Here is a 22,135-nt window from a genome sequence, read left to right as displayed (position 1 = left end):
CGCCAGTTATGCAACAGATTCATCAACTCCATGTAATAAGTTGAAAGTGGAAGATAAATGTAAATGGAAACCTTTTTCCTTATTAAGGATATCAGGTTTGTCATATTTCCCATTATCTGATAATGATGAGAATATGTAATGGCCTTAATTACATTATACCTTTATTTCTATGTACATTTACTTTTAGATAATCAGATTTATTAAAACTGGTCAAGTATGAACACAGTCTTAGACACACTCTAGGCTCATGCACACAGTCCATCTTTTGCTTGCTCTCTCTCACACACACACACACACACACACACACACACACATACATTTCTGTAATGCAGTATGAGTGACACTATGAGGTATGAGTGACAGTATGAGGACTATACACTACATTTAGATCAACAACATATAAAATACATTCATTTCAGAAACTGCCACTTTAAATGTACACTGACCCAAATTAATTAACGATTAGTGAATGGTAATGACGGGGACAGCCAATTATCTCGGCATGGTGTATTAAACCTCAAACAAAAGAAGATGAAAAGAAGAACAGCACAATCAGACAGCATCTGCAAATAGTGCCACAACACAAAAAACATTACATAGCACTACATATAACACTTCCAGCGGTCGCCCATGAAAAAAATCATTGTAGATAATAGGCCAACTTGGAGTACTGCAACATCAAAGATTTTTGAATAATACTGGCAGTCCACTAATAATATGTACAATATGTACATTTAAAGTCCTTTAGTAACCTCACAGCTGATCCAGAGTGGCTGTGATGCCATATCGGCAGTTCCTGATTGGGGTTTAATAACAAAATTGTTAATGTAGCTAACAACTAATCAGATCTAGTGGGGATCATACAACACAATCTCAGTTAGGTAACAGTAAGTGGTTTCCACTGCGAGGCTTGAGTGAACTTTCTTTAAAATGATCTTACCCCTGACGTTTTCTGTCTTCATAACCTTGAGACTAATAGTAACATATTATTACTAATGTACAATTTGAAATGTATTGAACAGCGTAAATAGCATGTTGCAGATGCAGATTAACCACCCCGTTGTTAGAGTAACACCTTGAGTGCTTATAGAAGCCCAGCTGTAGGTAAGTCAACATTGGGATTTTTCTGTTCTGTGCTCATTTCGATCACAGTGAAAGCCATGGAGGGCACCCACAATAGTTCAAAAAATAATAACAAAACCCTGTTGGTCAATATGCTGAATGTCGCTTACAGCTTTTATACATCAGATATCAATAATCAGTTCTTCTAGTTTATGGGTTATTTAGTCATGTTGGTTTTGATGTTCCTCAAAACAAAAAAAGGCAAATCAATTCATATAGATTCTATGATTCACCACACATTAGATGCAAAGCTCTCTGTAATGGCAAATAAATAACTCTGCCCTCTGCATTCAGTCTTCTGAGCCTGCTAAGTTGCCTGCCAGTCTTCAGAGAAGTTCTGAACTTCCCGGTGGGAAGGGCAGGAGGCATCTCGCTCCTCAGCGCTGTCGAGAGAAGAGGTTCCGGAAGGCGTCGTTGTAGTTCTTGTTGAAGGCGGTGTAGATTAGCGGGTTAAAGAAAGAGTTGGAGTAGCCGAGCCATAGAAAGACGCTCTTCCAGAAAGGCGGGACCTGGCAGGAGAAGAGGGGCGTGGCCAGCTCGGCGAGGAAGAAGGGGATCCAGCAGAGGACAAACACTCCGATGAGGATTCCCACCATGAGCGCCGCTCGCCGCTCCTTCTGCTCCCGCCATGTCTCGCTGTCTGCCTGGAACGTCACCGTGGGGGGATGCAAGGCAAACACTACCTGAGGCTGCCGCCGGGATACTTCTTTTACCTGTGCGTGGACACACACACGCAAGCCCACACTATAAAACTACTAATAATAGCTACTGATAATAGCGATTATTCAAGGAAATCAGGAAGGGTTGCATGTTCCAAGGAACCCATCATTTAGCTTTCGCTGTGATGTAATTGTACTTTTCCCCGTTGTGAACAGAAACAGCCGTCTTGCAATACCGCCTGAGAATTCTTTTGTGCTCAGAGGAAACAAAAAAAAAAAAAAGAAGCAGCTTTTTTTTTAGAGCCATTCATCTCGTCTGAGACACATCGTCCGGCATGTCAAGGTTACATTTGAAGTGCCAGTACGTGCTCAGGACGTGACCACGCGGCATTCAAGTTAATGGAGCCCTTAGGGACACCGTGACCTAAAAGCATGTTCATCTTAATGTGACGATTAACTTAAATGGTTATTGAGAACATGTCTGAGAATGTTAACTTATAATGTCCTACTGACAGTGCAAAAAGGAGTGAAGGAAAACCATTTGAAAACATTTGAGATTTCACATCTGTTTAATTGAGTCCTTGAAGGTGCTTGATCAAAGGCTTAATGGTTTAGTGGAATTCAAATGGTTATTAGTGACAAAGCAATAGTCTTATCTGAAAATTGTGTGATTTCATCCTTCTCTTTTGTATTTCCTTTCATTTTTGCTGGTTGATCTGTGCATTCAAAACACATTACTATAAAGTATTTGTTATTAAAAATAACTTGAACATATATAATGTAACTAAAGCATTCATGCAAAACATAATGCATTGGTATGGATAGCACTGCACTGAAATGTGAAGAGATGCCATTTAACATACCTCAACATTCTCTGTTACCGGAATAATAGAGTTGCTCTTTCTGGACCCGATCCGAAACTTGGCCGCTTTGTAAATCTTCCAGTAGACGAAGAGTACCACGCCCAGGGGCAGGTAGAAGGCGCCGAAGGTGGAGAAGATGGTGTAGGAGGGCTCCTGGCTCACCTGGCATGCCATATTCTCCTCTGAGTACGTTTCCCCCCAGCCGAAGAGGGGTGCCAGCGAGATTATGGCTGAGAGCATCCAGGTGAGCGCGATCATCACGTTGGAGATCCTCTTGCGTGTCTTGAGCGTGTACTCCAGGTGGCGCGTGATGGACCAATAGCGGTCAAGCGCGATGGCCATCACGTTCCAGATGCTGGCTGTGCAGCACAGCACGTCGCACGAGACCCAAAGCAGGCAGAGGGCGCGGCCCAGCCGCCAGCGCTGTCCACTCAGCTCGTGCACCAGGCTGAGGGGCATGACCAGGGCCGCCACCATCACGTCCGACATGGCCATGGAGGCCACCAGGTTGTGCGGCACGCGGTGGAAGGTGCGCACCCTCAGGATGGTGGCCAGCACCAGCACGTTCCACACGAATGTGGCCACCACCAGCATGGCGAGCAGGGTGAAGGTGAGAACGCTGAAAACCGTGACGGGGGCGCTGCGGCTGCCGCTGTGCACTGCACTGTGATTGGAGGAAGGCAGGAAGCTGCCGTTGGACATGCCGCCCAAGGTCCTGGAAGAACAGAATCCTTTACAGCTGCAACAGGCATAGCAGATAGGGAAAACAAAAAAAAATAAATTGGTGAGGACATGTTTGCATGGCAGATATAGCCAGCAGCAGATTACTGTGGACAGTGGTATAAATTTGATCACAAACAACATGTTGCATTCCCAAATCACATGAGCCATTGAAAAATGATGAATGTTTAAGCTTATGACTAGGACTCATTTAGCACTAATAGCTTTGCTTAGGGCTGCATTTGTATGAAATCCAACTAAATTGCTCTGTCATTATAATTCCCAGAAATTTTTTGTGAGATCCATATTCTTTTTATAAGTGGCAGGAAGTAATTCATTATATACTCTGGGTAATTAAATATGCTTTTCTTCACCTGGTCTCTTACCTTTTTAAAGACAGGAATATTACTTCTGTTTAAACTGAATTAAATAGTATAGTTTGATATACTCCAACAGCATTAAGCGCAACAATATTACACATCATATATTGTTTGCTCAAAGTGACCTAGAAAGATGTTCAAACCAGTTTTTTAAAAAGGAACATAGAGCAGTCTTAATGCAAAAAAAGCATCATGATTTGATGTTAACATTATTTTAGCTGAAATGTCTGCATCAGGTGTGATGATTTAGACAGGAGGTGTGTCAGCCTGCCTGACATAGAAGCATTCCAGTCACCCTGAACTCTCAGCTCACAATATTAGATTAGGATAAGAGCAGCAAGTGGGGAAGAAAAATAAATGTCTTTCTTATGTGTATACTGAAAAAAGAAAAACAATGGCTCAGCTACAAAAGGTTTCTCTAGTTTATTACATCATAAACTAAGATTAGTCCAATAAGACAATCACACATGGTGTACTTTTAAGAAATTCATTTTTGCAGAGCTCACTGAAAGAGATAAACCGAGGACATGATGCAGGAATTAATAATTGGTTTCCAGTGGCTTCCACTGTCTGTACTTGCAGGCGGCATGTGCATCTCTGAGCTGAACCAGTTGTCTTTACTAAATGCTAAGTCTGACCCTAGTAATCAGATGAGTACACATAAATATGTATGCAAGGTTTTATTATTTCATTAAATACGATGACCAGGAATTAAAAAAAAAAAAAAACTTCGGGAAAAAAATTAGCAAAAACACGATAATCATAACATAATAATTTCAGACAATTGAATGGTAATGCTAAATGCCAATGACACAAATCATTCTTCTCTTGACAAATCATCAGTCTTCTTAAACTCAGTTTTGTAAAGAAAAAACAACTGATTTTGTAGTGAGCTTCTGTGGTTGTCTGTTTTACAGCAGGTGTAAACCATGTTTTGCAGTTACTGAAACATACTCCACTGACAGAAGTTGCATATGAACATCAAGGGCTGATCCAAGGTCAATTTAAGTTCAGTGCTACAGGTTTTCACCTGGTTGTGTAGTTTTACCCAGGACTACCTGCTAACCTTTTCCAGGCAGTGTGAAGCCTCCTCTCCACATGGAATTTCCCAAGATCAGGAGCCTCCTCGCTAACGAGCAAGAGGGCTTCTTAAGCCCTCGTCTCTGTTCATTGGCCTGGTGTTTGCATTTTTATATGCATGTTTAAAGTGCCTGAATGTACAGCTCAGATCTGTATTTTAGTTCAGGGCCCCCAAACTGGCTCTGGATCAGCTCCAGAAGTACCCCGTTACTTTCCTGTTCTTTCTAATGGTCCTCTCTCTGGAAGACACTGAGCTTTAACTCTTGCCACAACTCCAAAATGCAGTTAAGTAAAGGACCATCTTCTCTGAGCTTTACACAGTTAAACTACAGCAAAGCTACCAAAAATCTATTTTTAAAAATGGGCCCTACTAGTACAACTTGACAAAGGATGACCAAGGTGATTATTGGTTCAAGGTGGATATTCTCCCTCTGAGGCTTTAATCCAAGTGATTTCAAGGAAGAAAAAAGAACATTCCAACCGCTTTTTAACTAGGAAAATAACAAGGAGAAAAAAAAAAAAAATCACTGTAACACAGAACGTAACCCTAACCCTATACATCAAACTAAAAGCATAACTTAGCATAGCAGCCCAGTTACTCATTAAGCTCCTATTAGCTGATAAACCTCCGGTCTCCTCAGAAATGTTGCAGAATACAGACTCTATAACCTTTTGAGGATGACTTGCCTGGAACAACTAACAAGAATTCTGATGCAGAAATTTGTCTATCATATATCACGATGTTGCAGAGGGGTAATGTAAAACAAACCTAAAAAGACAATGCTTTCTTATGTGTTACATAAACATGGCCGAAAGGTTTGCTGCACTGATACAACTGCAGTGATTCTGCACTGGAGAAATCTGAGAATCCAGCCCGAGTTTGCCTAGGTGTCTGAAAAGGCTGCTTTTAGTGCGGTCTTTTAAAAATGATATGCATGTGTGTGGGTATACACACGTGTGTGGGTATAAGACCGCTTTTAGTGCGGTCTTTTAAAAATTATATGCATGTGTGTGGGTGGCCCTAACCCACACTGATGCTAGCTACCCTTCATCACATCCCCCCCAAATGTCTTCACCATTGACTCATTACTTTAATGACTACTCAGAGCTGGAGTGTCACCCCTGGCCCCCCTAAACTGAATAGCTACTGATTGTGCAGTCTGTCTTCTGTAAGAAGTTAGGCTGTATGGTGGATGGCTTTAAACAAGGCTGTGTGCTCAATGTTCAATTTTTACACTATAGTTTGAACACTATCAAAATTGATAATGTGTTAACATGAGCTAAAATGTCATGAACATAGCCTTATATAATACCCTTTAACAGCATTACCCTTATAAGGTACATATTGGTGTTTTTTTTGTGAGGTTCTCAATCTCAAATTAGCAATAAACACATAATATTAAGTCTGAGACTAACGCAAATAGTAAACTGACCTAGTTCCGCTTTATTACCGTCATGTGGCAACAATCTCATTAAAAGTAGATACGTGCAGACAGACATATATTTGGAAGTATAATATATCTTATACACGTTGAAACGTTTTTTGAGCTTCAGTCAGGTAGCTTGAGCCGGAAGATCCAACGGATAGTGATTATAGAGTAATGAAGTCCTGAATGAAAATAATGAATTCACTTTAGTGTACAGTAGAACTGTTAGGCTAAAAGAATACCGTAGAATAACTGTCTGCTCCTCTGGGAAATTAAATCTTTCAAATTCTTCGAGACAGCTTTCGTTGCGACATAGTAGCAGGTTATAATTAAAAGAAAACTCAAAATAGAAACAGCAACAAACAGAACATACCTCAAACGGTGGGTAATGATCACTTAAAATTAGCCGACAAAGCAGGTGGACCTCATCCTAAAAGTGCAGAACTCTTCATGTTAACGTTTTCGCGCTCCACGCTGTCATGTAATGCACCCCAATGCGCTTCGATTCATCTCCCGGGAAAATGTTATATCGTATTATCCCAGCCTTACCTTACCGAGCGAAAACAGACGTGGGAGGAAGGAATGAGGCATCACCCCATGCCAGACACGAAGCGCTCCTTCAAGACGTGCTGGGAGAACGTGTGTGCCAACTCCAATAATCAGTTTTGAATAGACCACAGTTGACAGGTTCGTGAGCACCAGAAGGCGAATTTCAAATAGTTGCCTAGCTAACTAATTAATTTAGTTGTCAAGAGTTTGTCAAACCACGCTGGCGGACGTTTTCAATCGCCTTATTGTTTCATAGGTACATTGAACTTACCCCCCACCCAGTTACACGCGTTACATTTTCGTGGTGGCGTCACTACCCTTTATTTGAAAACCACCTTTAGAGAAATTTACAGAACTGAACAAATTTTAGTTGCTCAAGGGTTGTTACAACACCATACATGACAAGAACGACAGTCTTCATAAAGAGTGGTAGCAAACACTGTTCATTTGCTATACATGGCTGGCTTGAAGAAATGTATGAATAAATCTTAGGTTAAATACGTAAGGACGCCGGATAAAAAACAGGAATCAATTAAATATTAAGAATTTTGATACATGTGTAGGTGACGTGGATGCTGTAAATTTGTCTAGCAGAACAATTCAGTTTAGAACATTTGACTGCAGAAAAGTAACTTTTTTTGGCAGTGCTCAATATTTTGTTTATAAAAACAAACATATGGGCTATTGGGAGCAGGAAAGTTATAGTTATTGGACATTTTGCTTTAAGCCTCTTGCATTCATAAACTGAAGTAGGCTACAAGTGACGATCTGAAACTGAACTCTGAAGTGCACTTCATGCCAACATGCTGTACGAATACAAACCCAATATGTGTGGGCCGGATAAGAATGCCTACAGTAGATTTAGCGACATCCCTACTGTGGAGTGGACTCTGAGTCATCAGAACACCCTCTTGAAAAAGAAAATTGCTCACCTACGGTCATCTAATTCTTCCCACTCAACATTTCTGGGTTTAAATGAGCTAATACCTTCTTAGCTCATCCAACCAATAAGCAGCAAGCCTGTGTTGATTTTAGGAGCCACCAAAAGGCTGTTCTTCAGAAGAGCTAGTGAACATATTTTTATAACTTTCATGCTAGATACTGCTGATTTGGGCTAGTTTAGGTAAATGTTGCAAAACCAAATTTGTTACATATTTAAAATCTACATATTCACTCAACATCCACCACAGGTCACAGATAACCGCCTTACTAAAAATATAAATTTGCATATACTAAAATTTGCACAGGAAAATCATTTTTGGTCTGCTTTATGCGGTTTATTGACCCAGTTTCTGGGAACCACGCCAACATAATAATGTCCAACAAGTACACCAAGGTTAAGTTAACGCCTAGTGTGTTAATTGTTTAGTTGACAAGTTGCCCCCCCCCGTCAGCTGTTGCCAACAGGTCAGCAGCAGATTGCGTCATTACTCCCATAACACCCCCAAGTTATGTACGTTCATGATTTCAAGTAAGATTACCCCCAAAAACTAGTTTCCACGAGAATTTTCTGAGAGAGGAAATGCGCGTTTTAACCATACACCTACTTCGAAACTTTCATAGCTAGCTAGCCAAGTTTTGCAGAAGTAATTACCTGAAAACAGGCGAGTATGGCGGGAGGAATCGGTTTTTCGTTCAACACAATGAAAATACGACCGGTTGGGGGGTGAGTTGGCTTCGATCCAGCTCCAACCCTCTGCATTTCTGGTTTTGCAGCAAGGATCATTGTATTGAATAAAAATGACGGGAAATGTTGACTTCTGTGTTCACTTGTAAACTGCTGATGTAACTGCGCAAGCTCATACGCTGCCTTATATAACTGTGATGGCTACAAATGTACTTGTTGTAGCCATCAGCCTTCCACATGTTGCTTCACCTAAGTCTAGCACGTCAGGTTTTGAATAAAATGTTATTTCACAAATGCACTATGCAAATGAATAATTACAAATACATAATTCTACTACCTCACTATTTGTTCAAAAGGATTTTGTCGTTACTTCTCGTAACGTATACAGGACCACCATCACAAGCCCACACTTAACCATCTCAAGTTGGCGCCTTATCTGATAAAAACGCGTGCAAATAGGAACTTGCCCCGCCCACAAATGTTAGACGTTGCATTTCAGGAGGGGTGACGGAATGATGCATTTTAAATGATTTGTCAAATAAATGCATTCGTTTTCAGATAGTTACGTTGAACACTTTAAATAGAATTTAAATACATGAGTGTGTAGTACGTGTATATATATATATTAGCACGTTGTTATTAACACATGTAAGCACAGTAGTTTGTCCACCCCCGTGAAATCTTCGTGTGGAGCGGAAGCCCGCCGAATCGTGTTTGGCGCTTTGGTCAGTCACCAACCTTCGGCTCCAGTTGCAAGCTAACCCGGCAGAGCAATGCTTGCTGTTCTCAATACATGCACATTGAAATCTGTGTGATCTTTATGAAATAATGTCGGAAGAAGAGTTGAAAGTTCCGGACGAGCTTTTCAAGGATGTGAAGTTCTACATAGTTGGGGATATTGAGCAGAAGGTAAGTTTTACTGGCCGTCGTTGTTAGCTAGCATGTAGCTTGTTTTCGATGCTAGGTAGCTAGCCCGTCAAACCGGCCAGTAAGGGGGCTGGATTGCAGCTAACTAGCAGATAGCATAATAGCACGGTCCGTTAAGAACAAATAATAGACTCTCCGTTTCCCGTTTAAATTGTCAGTTTAAAATCGACCTTTAATGAAGGGCATGGTTACTGACGTTGCTGTAGCTGTCTAGATACTCAGGTCGTTAAGTTAGCTAAATGAACCTACACTCTTCTAGTTAGCCGTTGTCGATAGCTAGGTAACGTAGCTCAGCCAGCTACTTCCTTTAGGGATAGGCTGTGTTAACTCCCTCGCTTGCTAACATAACAGGTAAATTAGCTGACTACACATGTTATTTGTCGCTGATTTGTGTTGGCTGACGTCGGTGTATGTTTGTTCTGATTCTGTATTTGATGTGATATCGTCATCGAAAGCTAACCTAGCTAGTTAATTAGCTAGCTTGTCAGCTAGGAAGCTAGCTAGCTAGCTAAATAGCTGTAGCTTTGCTCCGAAAGATGTCCAGCTGTGACACACTGAGGCTGTACTAGAAGTGCTTCCCACCACAGGTCATGATCGAAGTTTTCAGGGGAATAACCTATATTAGACAATGTCTACGCCATCTGCTAATTCGCATAAGGCTGCGTGGTCTTGTGGGTAGATTGTGAATATTTGTGGTTCCAGGCAGGACCCTTTTTGTTGCATTTGCCTTGTGTTTTGATATGCATGTCTTATACAGATGGATTTTCTGTCACTGACTTGCAATTTTAGGTGGTACAGCTGCTGAAAGCAGGAAAGGGTAAAGAGGTGTCTTATAACGCACTAGCCACGCACATTATCGCAGAGGATGGCGACAATCCGGAGGTGGGCGAGTCCCGAGAGGTGTTCGACCTGCCGGTTGTGAAGGTAAACATTAGTGATGTGTGGCGCCTTCTGCAATGTGTGTCACTGAATTTCACAAGCAAATCTCAAAGCTGGCAGCCCAGACATATGTATCTTAAGTGATGCTTTACCACATCGTCTTATCATTTGTATTTGTTTGTGTGTATGTGTAGCAATATCTGGAATCGTTTCATATATGTTTGTCTTTCAGCCCAGTTGGGTGATACTTTCTGTAAGATGTGGAGACTTGCTACCGTATCCTTCTTAAATTCCTACATTTGTTCATGGGAGAGAAAGCTGAACTGACAGATAAAGCTGTTCACATAGACAGATCCTTATCATTTATTGTAACCTTGACCAGTAGCAAACCAGAGTTACAGGTTTTTCACCGGAGTCGGGGCAGCTGTTCTTTGGTGTCCGAGCATGTTTACCTCACGTAAGCCATTACTCCCTAGTTGCTTATTGGCCTGGAGGCCGTCCTCTTTTTTCTATTGCATTTCCCTCACCTCTCTATTTCTTTTACAGCTGGCTGAAGATCTCAGTGCCCTCTGGGCGTTCGTTACATTTTACGGGGGCGACTGTCAGCTGAATTTCAACAAGAAGTGCACGCATCTTGTTGTTCCTGAACCGAAGGGGGTAAATAATCAGCCGTCTTACCTTTCTGTAGTGAAGCTTTCCCCATTTGCATTTAGATTTGGCCTGCGCTGGTGACATTGAATGTAAAACACAGGCCTTGGCCTGCCCGTTCTCTCTTGAAGCATTTTTTCAACCAGTTTGTGCGTTTACTGGTAGCATCGGCTGGGTTTAACAGCTAGTCATCTGGTGTCGTCTGCACCCTTTGTGCTAATGGCTGCTATGAGGAATAGACAGGGATTTGGCTGTTTGGCGGCAGTCTCAACGGTGGGGGTGTATTAGTCCTGCATTGGTACTTTTCTGTGGGCTGGCTTGGAGGAAGAGTTCATTTTATGGCGTCTCTTCTGATATTTCCTATATGCAGGGCCAGAACTTTATGGTCTGTTTATGGTTGTGCTGCAGTGTCACAGACAGTGTCACTTGGAACACCTAGAGTAAATGCAGCTTTTTTTCTGTCATGAAGTTAATTATGAACTGAATTGCTGTGCCACATCCAGATGGTCCCATGGCTATTCTCTGAATTCTGTTTTAAACTTTTATTTTTTTGGATCTCTTGAGTGGTATAATAGTATTGAAGAAGCAACGCAGGTGCGGGTTGTCACATTTATAACTTTTAGTTGTTTGTTTGCTTGTTTGTTTTACAGACAAAGTATGAATGTGCATTGAGACACAGTAGTATTAAGATAGTGACCCCTGAGTGGATCTTAGACTCTGTCAAAGAGAAAAACAGGAAAGATGAGGCTCTGTACCACCCACGACTTACCTATCACAAGGAAGAGGAGGAGGAGGAAGAGGGCAGCGAGGACGAGCGCAGCTCACGCTCCGAGGGCAGTTACAGCGACCGCCGCTCTCCTCGCAGCAGGCGATCTAGCCCCGCCTCCTCCCGAGAGACGTCGCCTGCCAGACGCCGCCGCTCGCCCTCCCCTAAGCCGGAGCGGAGACCTGAGCTTATGTTCGATGACTCGGACGACTCTTCCCCCGAGAAGGAGGAGCGGAACCTAAACTGGACTCCAGCCGACGTTCCCCAGCCCAGCACCGCCAAGCTCCGCCTGCAGCCGGCCAAAGACACTGGCCTCATCAACCTCTGCGCCAACGTACCGCCCGTGCCTGGTGGGGGGGGCCCTCCAGATGCCCGGCTGGGTGGAGGAGGCCCAGGTGCACCCCTGGGGGCGGAGCGACCAGAGATGATGGGTGGGTGGAACACGGTGGCCCGCCCACTGCGCAACATCACCAACAGCGGCGAGCCCCAGCAGGTCAACCGGCCACCCAACGTCACTCACGTAAGACAAACATGTAATGATAATTCCCACAAACATGCTGCCATTTTTATACTACCATTTAAAAGTTATTCTAGATACAAGGTATTAGCTAGGTAACATGGGTCAGAGGTCAGAAGAGACGTCCCTCAGCCCTAATTCAAATGGATAGTGGTCATTTCTGATAGCAATTACAGTACATTCTTTGTGGCGCATATGCTGTGTTTTTCCAATTTTGTGTCAGTCAGATATGTTAAGCAATCTGCTTTGATTTTGTTGCAATTGCATTTTATAGAGAGAAGGCAAATATTAAAAGTAATAATAAGTAAATGTAAAAGGTTTGTTAGTTATGAGGAAGCTGACCGATCCTTTGCTAACATGTGAAATAGTACATTTCTGATGTATGACAAAATACATTTCCTTCAAGATATGCCACAGATCGCTAAAATATTTTAATAATAATGATAGTAGTAGTAATAACATCATAATGAATCTTCATTTATAGCCATTATATTATAGCCATGTACCACTTTTAAAGCTATTCCTTCCTGGTAAGTATATGGCCTGCAGAGTTATGAACTAGCTGAAGTTTATTTAAAAGGACAGCAGCCAGCCAGCCACATGTATCAGTAGACTAATGTGGAGTTTGTGAAAACATGCAGTAGTTTCATTGCTTTTGCGTAGCTGTAGTTAAATCCAACTTATGGATTAGTAACTGCATTAAAAAAACGAAAACCCAACATGTTTGCAAATTACGTGTTCAAGAGGCCTTATACAGAGGTTGAGCAATGAGAGAACTAAACTGGAATCGGAGCATGGAATTATGTTGTGATTGTGTGCTGTGCCATTTCTCTCTGTACCTCAGATCCTGCACAGCCTGTCTACCCCTTCTAAAGGTGTGGAGCAGCCGGGTGCTCCGGCCCAGGCTGGCATGCCCAGCCAGCTTCTCTTCAACCCCGTGAAGCCTCCACAGCAGCAGCAGCAGCAGCAGCAGCAGCCGCAGCAGCCGCCGCAGCCGCTCTCTGCTGAAGCACAGCCACAGTTACTCCACCAGCAGCAGCAGCAGCAGCAAGCCCATCCGATCCCACCGCAACCGCCGCCGCAGCAGCAGCCGCCGCAGCAACAACACGCACCGCAGATGCTGCAGCAGCACCCCATGATGCACCTGCAGCCCCAGGGCATGCAAATGCACCATCAGCAGCAGCAGCAGCAGCAACAGCAAGGCTTCTCCCAAATGCCCCAGCAGTCGCATCAGTTCCTCTCTCAGCACATGCCCCAGCAAATGTACCCACAGCAGCCGCAGCAGCAGCAGCCACCGCCGCACCCGCCATTCCTGCAGCAGCCGCTGCGGCCGCAGCAGATCCTGCGGTCCCCACTGCAGCAGCATGCATTACAGCAGCAACTTCTGCAGCAGCACAGGTTGCAGCTGCAAATGCAGAATCAGCAGCAGCTCCACCAGCAACATTTGCAGCAACAGCAGCATTTCCTGCAGCAGCAGATGCAGGGCCAGCAGCACATGCAGCAGCTGCAGGTGCAGCAACAGCAGCCGCAGCAGATGCAGGGCCAGCAGCCACTGCAGCACCCGAATCCACAGCACCCGCCACAGACGCTCCTGCAGGCCCCAGTGCAGCCGCCACAGCTGCAGCAGCAGCAGCTGTTTGGCCACGAGCCGAGCCAGGAGAGTAAGTACAGCAGCTGGGCTGCGGTTTGTGGGCCGCAACACCGCTCAACCGGCCACAGCCAAGTCCGGCTTTTCCGCCAACACAGAAGATTCTGGTTGTGGGGGGCGGGAAGGGTATAGCTCCCGTACAATTCAAAAGTTTGGATGCACTTAACGGTGTATGTTTTTACATTGGTTTCCAAGACAAACAAGCATGTGTTTACATAGGGATTGTTGGTAGCCTTTATATGAATTTCCAAAAAACAAGTAAATAACATTTAAATAAGTTTTAAACATCCTCTCATGAAATAGTTTTCATTCACAATTTTCAGTAAAACTTCAGTAAAGGGAATACCAAGAACATGCAAAATCATTATCAAAATAAAGGGTGGCTACTTTGAAGAATCTTCTATCAATTTTTAACACAGTAAAATCATGTTTTCATTGTTTTAATAATGTCACTGTTTTTTAATACTGTTAATATGGTAAATATGAACATTTTAAAAGTAGGTGCATCCAGACCTTTGACTGGTACTGTATGATTTTGTTTGATTTAAAGTTAGGCAGTATTAAGAGATTGCTGCTGTTCCCTATCAGCTATTTCAAATCCTCTCCAGTTCAAACCCTCTCCAGTTTTTTTTATAGTATTATTTTCTGTGTTAATTATAGCTTTCTAACATGTTTTTTCCACATTACCTGCTATTATTTTGGACCATAGAGGGCAAAGGGATGTCTGTGATTGTTCATATTGTAATGTTCTCTATTCAGTACCAGACGATGGCTTTTTGGTTGGCTGTGTCTTCGCAATCGCCGACTATCCAGAACAAATGGCCGATAAGCAGTTACTGGCCACGTGGAAAAGGGTAAGTGTCCATGCAGATTGGAAAAGGTAAGAAGGCAGGCTTGACATAGACACGAATACGGTTCCTCGGAGAATCGGCGGGGAAGTTTCATCCCCGGACTGGAAGTGGGCTGCCCATGGCCGTGTCTTCGGGAAGTGTCATACCGCCTCCCTTTCTGGACGCGGCACCTTCTGATTGCCGTCTTTTTCCTCAGATCATTCAGACGTACGGAGGGTCAGTGGACTCAGCCTTGAATCGTTGCACTCACCTGCTCTGTGAGAGTCAAGTGAGCAGCATGTACCTGCAGGTGAACATGGCCTCTGCTTTTTGGGACTCCTCTCATTACTGTGGTGACATGTCATTATGCCCTCGGTAGCATGTTTTGAGGACATCTGGACATGGTGTAGTTTCATGTTGGGATCGGGTGATGTTGACCGTGTAACCCTGACCAGGGTTTGCCTAAAAAGAGAATGTAGTGTTGGGGAGAGGTGGGGTGGACTGGTGGGTTGCAGTGTGGTTGTATTTCACGACTTCTCAACCCCTGACCCACCGTGTCCCGATGCTCTCTGGTTTGGTGTGTCCCTCCAGGCCCTGAGAGAGGGAAAGCGCTGTGTTACGGCTCACTGGCTCAACACCGTCCTGAAGAAGAAGAAGATGGTCCCTCCGCACCGCACCCTTCACCTGCCGTTCAGCTTCCCGCCGGGAGCCAAGCCATGCTCGCAGCATGTACGGACTGCCCTGGTCTCCGCTAAGAGCCCCGTTTGCCTGCGGCCTTACTGGCCTCTTTCCCACTGTAGGGCTAAACAGTAACTAAGGCTATGTCAGGCTGTTCCACGCTGTTCGAGGCTCGTAAGAGCGGTTGTTTTCTTTCTCCAAAACTGTTGTGCTGGAAATCAGGGCCAGGATGTATTTCTGGTAGCGCTAGCGTCTCGTTCTGATTATGCGACAGCAGTTGTCACTAAACAACTCCGGTTGCTGTATGTGTTTGATGAAACCAACCAGCGATTCCCTGGTGGTTGTTAAGCACCTGAAAGATTCTACAGCTCTGGGCACGGCTAGCTAAGCATGCCGAGAAAACCGTGCCGAGCACAGTCGGTAAGAGCTCTGCGCCGACACTGAGACTATGGAAATGCGACTGGACCGGTTACTGTCCGTACTCAGAACTGCTCAGCCGTACAGTGTAAAAGAAGCTGTTGTCTACACTGTAGGCATGGTTTGCTGCTACATGCTGCTTGAGTTCCGTGATACGAAGATATTGTATCACACACAGCACCCTTAATGTGACATGATGAAGATTGGCTTGTGTTGGTGTGTCTTCAACCAAAATTTGTTGGCCTTAATTTTTTAGTTCACTCTTTTGGTGAGCACTGGAGATTGGTCAGGATGCTTACAGCAAGCCAACATTTTTTGACTTATTAAACAGCTCGGTTGCATTTACAGCCTTATGCGATCTTAACATTGCAAATGCCCGCATTAAAACACTTCACAGCATCGTGTGTTTTATTGGTTTGTTTTGTTGGTTTTGTTAATATATAAATGTTATGAATCAGGTAATCTCTTAACACCCTTGTGCACTACAGTTAATACCTCCTTTATGTTTTGTATGGGAGCATTGGTATTAATTGTGTGGGAATATCATTCAGATGTATGGCTGACAGGTGGATTTTGTATGTATTTTTATCTAATCCTCAGATTATTTCGGTGACGGGATTTTTGGACAGCGATCGAGACGACTTGAAGCTCATGGCCTATTTGGCAGGAGCTCGCTACACGGGCTACCTCTGCCGCAGCAACACTGTTCTCATCTGCAAAGAGTAAGCCTTCATTTATTCAACCCTCCTTTTTCATTTCTACGTTCCCACGTTAGTGACTAGTTTTGGTCTTGCCTTAACTGACCAGTTTCGTGTAGAGCAGCAGATGTGTTGGCCCTTTCTCTGCTCCATGGTGAGGTTTGATGAGAAATCAGCATTTAATGAGGAATCTTGTTCGTGGCCTGAGGGAGAATGCTAACATTTTTGTGAGCTTTCTAAACTCTTTAACTTAAGAAAATTACTTTCTTTACAAAAAAAAAAAAAGCAACCCACAAGAAGTTTAGTACTTTTTAAGTGACCTCTTTTTCCACTCCATTTTGGTTGCATTACAAGTGTACATTCCAAGTCATGTTAACACAAAGACAAGCAGAGTGAAGGATCCTGTACATACTGGACTCTGGTGGATTATACATCTTGGATAAAAGGTGGAAGAATCGGATAGGCAGTATAAATTGCGTATCGCTATAACTCCAAGCATGTGATATATTGGCCCACCGTCTTCGTTGGCCTTGTACTATGAAGCGGTGTTTGACAAAACCTGTGCAAGGACATGCAAGAATGAAACTGCGAGAGAGCGTGGAAATGCGCACGCGAGAGTGGAAATATGTACATGAGAGTGGAAGCGAGTGCGAGCGACTGGAAATGCACACGAGAGTGAGTGAAACTGCGTGCGAGCAAATGAAACTCTTGTATGCGAGAAGATGAATTTGAGGTAGGAGCTTTTTTATCTCTGCAAGTCTGCTGGTAATATGTGAAGATGGATGATGCATTTAAAAATACATTTACTTACTATATACAATCAGTTTTTATTTATTTGTACTTTTCTGGGTATACCTTATCATTGTCAAGTAATAATATCCTCTATTTTCTAATCTCTAATCTCCTGTTTTTATAGAAATTCCACTTTTTAATAGCTGCATAGAAACCTAGTGGCCACCACTGACCATCCCAGAACTCCCCTGAGCTTTTAAATCTTTTGCATGAAAGCCGAACAGCTGCTAATCAAACAACAGTGATATAGATGTTAGATGTTCCATGACCAGACAAACTTCACAGCCCTCAGTCATGGAGTTATAGTTTATCCTATCTTATTCTAGTTTAAATATTGCTGCCATTTTTCAACATGCGTTGTGATTAAACCAAGAGAACAAAGTGGTGACCAAAACAGTTTACTTTATTACCCACAAACACACTCAGATAAAAATCAGGCATGTCATCATTCTTACAAGACACGAATGAATGAATAACGGGTAAAGTTGGAAACCAGTTGGACAAGAACACTTGAGTTAAAGCTGTTGAACACAGTGCTTTCTTTTTGATTAGTATAAGATTTTTTTTAGTTTGTTAAAGGTTAAATAATGTGTGTGTGTGTGTGTTTCTCTAGCACCTGACTGGTGGATGATTTGGGTGCTAAAGTCTGGGTGCAACGTTTACAAAACTACTTTTTTTTTTATAGTGCATTAAAGGTTGAATCATTTGTGTGTGTGTGTGTGTTTGTCTATTGTCTGATAAAAGTAAACCTCGGGTGTTTAGCTCTCAAATATCTTCAGCACTGCAGTAAATTATATAAAAAACACTAATTGAGAAAAAGCCTAAAAAGTTTTGCATTTCCACATTGACAACAGTGTATACTGACAATGATTGACATGGAGCGCCTCCCTATGCCACACCCTCTCACACACAGTTTCACAGTTTCACTTGCTCGTGTGCAGTTTAATTCACTCGATTTCTAACTCTCCATCGCACAGTTTCACTCTTGCGTAGCTTTTGTCATAAACGGCGCCCCACACTGTCTGTTCCTGCTGCTGGCAGGCCGAGCGGGCTGAAGTTTGAGAAGGCGAAGGAGTGGAGGATACCATGCGTGAACGCCCAATGGCTGTGTGACATCCTGCTGGGCAACTTTGAGGCTCTGAGGCAGGTCCAGCACAGCCGATACTCCCAGTTCAACCTGACCGAACCTCTGGCACCAAACCCGCACCTCGTCCAGAACCTGCTACGTAAGATCCTTCGCAAGCATTCTTAGGATTCCTCAAGTTGCATAATTTCAGGTTGCCAGAGTAGTTGTCTTAATTTCATATCATCTAATTGGTTTTGCTAATCTATTTAATCTGCTATCTTGAGTAAATAGGGAAGCAGATGGTTGGCATAAAACTCTGTATAGTTCAGTTTTTTAAAGTTAAAACCCTTTGCCAGAGACCAGTTTGGTGATGAAATAGTATTCTGGAGTTTTGCGTGCCTGTTGCCCTGTGCTGCAGTTGCTGAAGGAGCTGTAGCAATTTGTCCTTTTGTCATTCCTCATTTGTTTGACTGAGGGGGTGTCTGTTTTCCTGGACAGTTGCCTGGCGGACTCCAGTGAAGGTCTCCCCGGAGGCGTTGGTGGTGAGGAACTGTGCTTTCTCCATCAAACTTTCTTATCGCTATAACGAGTCGCACAGGAGATTTGGTTTTGCTGTCCTGCGCAGGCCTTTCCTCTTAATTGGAATGGGATGCTCTAACAAGAATAAGTAGTGTGTTTGTGAGTGGCGAGTGTGTCTGAGTGCTGTCTCCCTGCGCAGAGCCTACGGCTGCAGCAGAAGCAGAAGCAGGCTGAGGGGGCCTCCCAGCCGCCTGCCAAGAAGCCCAAGTGAGTTGAGGCACATGCACAGGCCCCGTCCTCGTCATCCAGTCCTAGTGGACCCGTCCCGACCCCCCCACCCCCATCCCACCCCCGCGAGCGCCTCGGAATGCTACAGCCCCCCGGGGCATGTTGGGAACTGAAGTAGACCAAAACTGCCAAGTGGCTGGAGGTGTTTTGAGGGCAGCAGACAGCACGATGGCTCAGAACAGATCGGCAGTCTTGCCCTGATGTGTACAACGCTGTTCTTGGAGTAACACAAATCTCGCCGGCCCAAATCAAACCTGCAGTTTTCACTGCGTGCGCTGAAGGGGGTTTTTCCTCCCAGAACAGTGGTTTATCAACCAGTAATGCTTCTCACTAGCGCCTTTTCCAGCACTTGCAGATTTCACGAGCCGTCCTTTCAGCGTTCGAACACTGGGCTGATTAATTAAAGGATGCCCTAAAAACAGCCAGTTAATCGCTTCTGAAAAAGCAGTGCTGTTAGAACACAGATATACCAAATGTTCTAGTTGTCGTGGAAGCACGTTAAATGTAAAACTGTGTACCAAGGGCTTTGCACACTGCAGTTTAGACACCCCCCTTTGTGGTGTATGAAGGAGGCTTCAGGTGGAAGTCTCGCCGCACGCACCACGTGCAGCGGAGTCAAAGCTTTGGGACACCGCTGGCTCAGAACACGACCGTGTTCTCTGTTCCTCCTGCAGGACGGAGGAGCTTCCGCAGCCCACCAAAAAGCTGCCGGCGGAGTTGACGCCGTACGTGTTCTTCACGGGCTTTGAGCCCCTGCAGACCCAGCAGCACACAAAGGTGAGTGCAGCACGTCTTGTGACCTCACACCGTCGAGCCTCTAATCACTTCAGCTCCCCGCCCCTTCTCGAGTGCCCGAGAGGGTGGAACTGGCCGTTTGTTAGACAGCCGCGGCTCTTCCGCGTGGAAATGAACACGGTGAGGAGAGGATGAACACCCGTGGACTTCCTGTGGCTCAAGAGCTGAGGGAGATTGGTTTTTCATCTGAAATGACGCTTGAGCGAGCAGTCCCCATGAGCCTGCGTGCCTGGTTGGTTGTCTGGATTTAAATTTTTGATCTCTCTCTCCTTCCCACTGCTGCAGAAATTGTACGAGCTGGGTGGTGAAGTGGCGGACAGCGCCCAGAAGTGCACTCATCTTGTGGCTAGCAAAGTCACTCGCACGGTCAAGTTCCTCACGGCGATATCTGTGGTCAAGCACATCGTCACTCCCGAGTGGCTGCAGGAGAGCTGGAAGAGCCAGAAGTTTGTGGGTGAGCGGCGCTGCGGTCAGCGGGCAGGGAGGGCGCGCGCACTGGGTGCCTCTCCTCTGGAATGGAGGGAGGACAGGAGCGGAGCTCTAGTTCACACGGGGGGAAATGTCCAGATGACAAGTGAACTTTTGGTGAACTGGGGTAGAAAGTGCTGTTAAAAAAAGTGTGTGTGTTTGTGTGTGTGTAGATGAACAGAACTACATGCTGCATGATGCAGAGGCAGAGGTCCTGTTCGATTTCAGCCTGGAGGAATCGCTAAAGAGAGCCCACGCGACGCCGCTCTTCAAGGTGAGGAGCCTGGAGGAGATTCGCCCCGCCTCTCCCCTCTCTTCCCTCCCTTCTCAGCCCAGTCTTGGCTGAGTGCCGAGCTGTGGTCTCGTCTTCAGCCTTCCCTGCGTTCTACCACTGACATGCGGTTTAATTAGATGTCACGGAGAGCTCTCTCCAACAGAGACGTGTATATATATATTTAAAAGACATGCCTGTCTCCCTCTCCGCGCCTCTGCAGGGAAAGTACTTCTACATAACGCCGGGGATCTGTCCAGGCCTTGGCACCATGAAGGCCATCGTGGAGAGCGCTGGAGGGAAGCTACTGCCCAAACAGCCCTCCTTCCGCAAGATCATGGAGCACAAGCAAAACAAGGTAATACCCTCCTCTACCGTGCTCATACTCGGTGATAGAGGCCCAAAGCAGTCGCAGTGCCACGCTGGACGTAGGAAGCAGTGGTTCTGCATTGCTGCTGCTTTTTAGCTTGGCTGTGTGGACTGTAAGTATTTGTAATACTTGAAGTGTCTTGACACCGGTGCGCAGAAAAGCAGTCACTTATCAACTGTATAATTTGTAGACGGAAAACTAGGATTTGTTGCAAAAACCTAAACAAGCTCATTTTTTTTTCCATCTCGTTTCACTGGCTGATATGTTAGCTGGGCATTAGATGTGCATGTGGTGCTTGTTGCTGAGCGTGTTGGCTCTTCTCTGTAACAGAACCTACCGGAGATCGTCCTGATTTCATGCGACAACGACCTGCATCTCTGCCGTGAATACTTCCTGAAGAGCATCGGTAAGCACGCCCACGTGGCGAACCCCATGCCCCCACATTCCTTCTGTTGCTGGTTGCCAGCATAAACCTTACTGAGCAAAGGCATTTTTTTTGTTCGTTTGCTGGAACTTGCATTTGGTTTCAGTTCGGGACTGTTTTTGGATCTGTCTTCCTAATCCATGTCCTGCTTTCTTTGGCCCTTTACACGTTTAGATGTGCACAATGCCGAGTTCATTCTCACCGGAGTGCTCACTCAGACACTGGACTATGAATCATATCCTTTACACTGACCGGTAGCTAGAAGCACCACGTACCACTGTTGTCTGCTATATCACCATTCCTTGTACTGTGGATTTAAAATAATTTAAATGTTAAAAATGTTTTCCCCATCAGCTGCTGTCCTTAACAGTCACACATATAAATTCACATGAGTCGTGCCAACACCCTTTGAAGATGAGGTGAAGTTAACACTAAACTCTGACATTGCCTCTGCTGCGCTGGTGATGAAAGGATTTTTAAGTAATTGAAAGAAAAAAAAAAAAAGAATTTACAATATACAGGTATTTCTTTGCAACATTTTTTATGATGATTCAACAGTAATTTGACTTTTTTTGTAGACATTACTGATAAAGTGAACAAATGGCTGTTATTTTTAAATGATTGTTTAAATTATGGCATATCTTCTAGGTTGTTTTTACTGTGATGTTGTCTTTCGCTTTTGGAATAAAATTCTTGAATTGTGAAAA

General features: G+C 44.3%; 2 protein-coding genes across 6 annotated transcripts; one reads left to right on the top strand and one right to left on the bottom strand.

Moving 5' to 3' along the window:
* Positions 1 to 247: 247 nt before the first annotated feature.
* htr5aa (5-hydroxytryptamine (serotonin) receptor 5A, genome duplicate a) lies at positions 248 to 8,480 on the bottom strand. Of its 4 annotated transcripts, XM_081723430.1 has the most exons (4): positions 6,806 to 7,011; positions 6,625 to 6,681; positions 2,645 to 3,383; positions 248 to 1,835 (listed from the first exon to the last, which is right to left on the bottom strand). In XM_081723430.1, the coding sequence occupies exons 3-4, from the start codon at positions 3,344 to 3,346 to the stop codon at positions 1,500 to 1,502; spliced, it is 1,038 nt and encodes a 345-aa protein (XP_081579556.1). In that variant the 5' UTR covers positions 3,347 to 3,383; positions 6,625 to 6,681; positions 6,806 to 7,011; the 3' UTR covers positions 248 to 1,499. The 4 variants fall into 4 exon arrangements, with proteins under 4 accessions (XP_081579556.1, XP_081579554.1, XP_081579553.1 ...); XM_081723428.1 differs by lacking the exons at positions 6,625 to 6,681; positions 6,806 to 7,011 and adding an exon at positions 8,395 to 8,480; XM_081723427.1 differs by having other exon boundaries at positions 6,625 to 7,011.
* Positions 8,481 to 9,137: 657 nt separating this feature from the next.
* On the top strand, positions 9,138 to 22,135 carry paxip1 (PAX interacting (with transcription-activation domain) protein 1). 2 transcript variants are annotated; one of them, XM_081723640.1, is made up of 21 exons: positions 9,138 to 9,336; positions 10,144 to 10,278; positions 10,466 to 10,509; positions 10,627 to 10,690; positions 10,780 to 10,890; positions 11,532 to 12,167; positions 13,009 to 13,825; positions 14,572 to 14,666; positions 14,860 to 14,952; positions 15,234 to 15,371; positions 16,338 to 16,459; positions 18,269 to 18,453; positions 18,792 to 18,835; positions 19,012 to 19,079; positions 19,775 to 19,877; positions 20,181 to 20,349; positions 20,537 to 20,637; positions 20,858 to 20,992; positions 21,335 to 21,410; positions 21,603 to 21,682; positions 21,783 to 22,135. In XM_081723640.1, exons 1-20 carry the CDS (start codon positions 9,256 to 9,258, stop codon positions 21,677 to 21,679), a joined length of 3,294 nt encoding a protein of 1,097 aa, XP_081579766.1. In that variant the 5' UTR covers positions 9,138 to 9,255; the 3' UTR covers positions 21,680 to 21,682; positions 21,783 to 22,135. The 2 variants fall into 2 exon arrangements, with proteins under 2 accessions (XP_081579766.1, XP_081579765.1); XM_081723639.1 differs by having other exon boundaries at positions 9,139 to 9,336; positions 21,603 to 21,667; positions 21,809 to 22,135.

Source organism: Electrophorus electricus, chromosome 11 (assembly GCF_041902795.1).
Source record: "Electrophorus electricus isolate QZ-2024a chromosome 11, ASM4190279v1, whole genome shotgun sequence".
Classification (NCBI taxonomy): domain Eukaryota; kingdom Metazoa; phylum Chordata; class Actinopteri; order Gymnotiformes; family Gymnotidae; genus Electrophorus; species Electrophorus electricus.
Note: the sequence above shows the minus strand (reverse complement) of the source record. Positions and strands in the feature narration are given on the sequence as shown.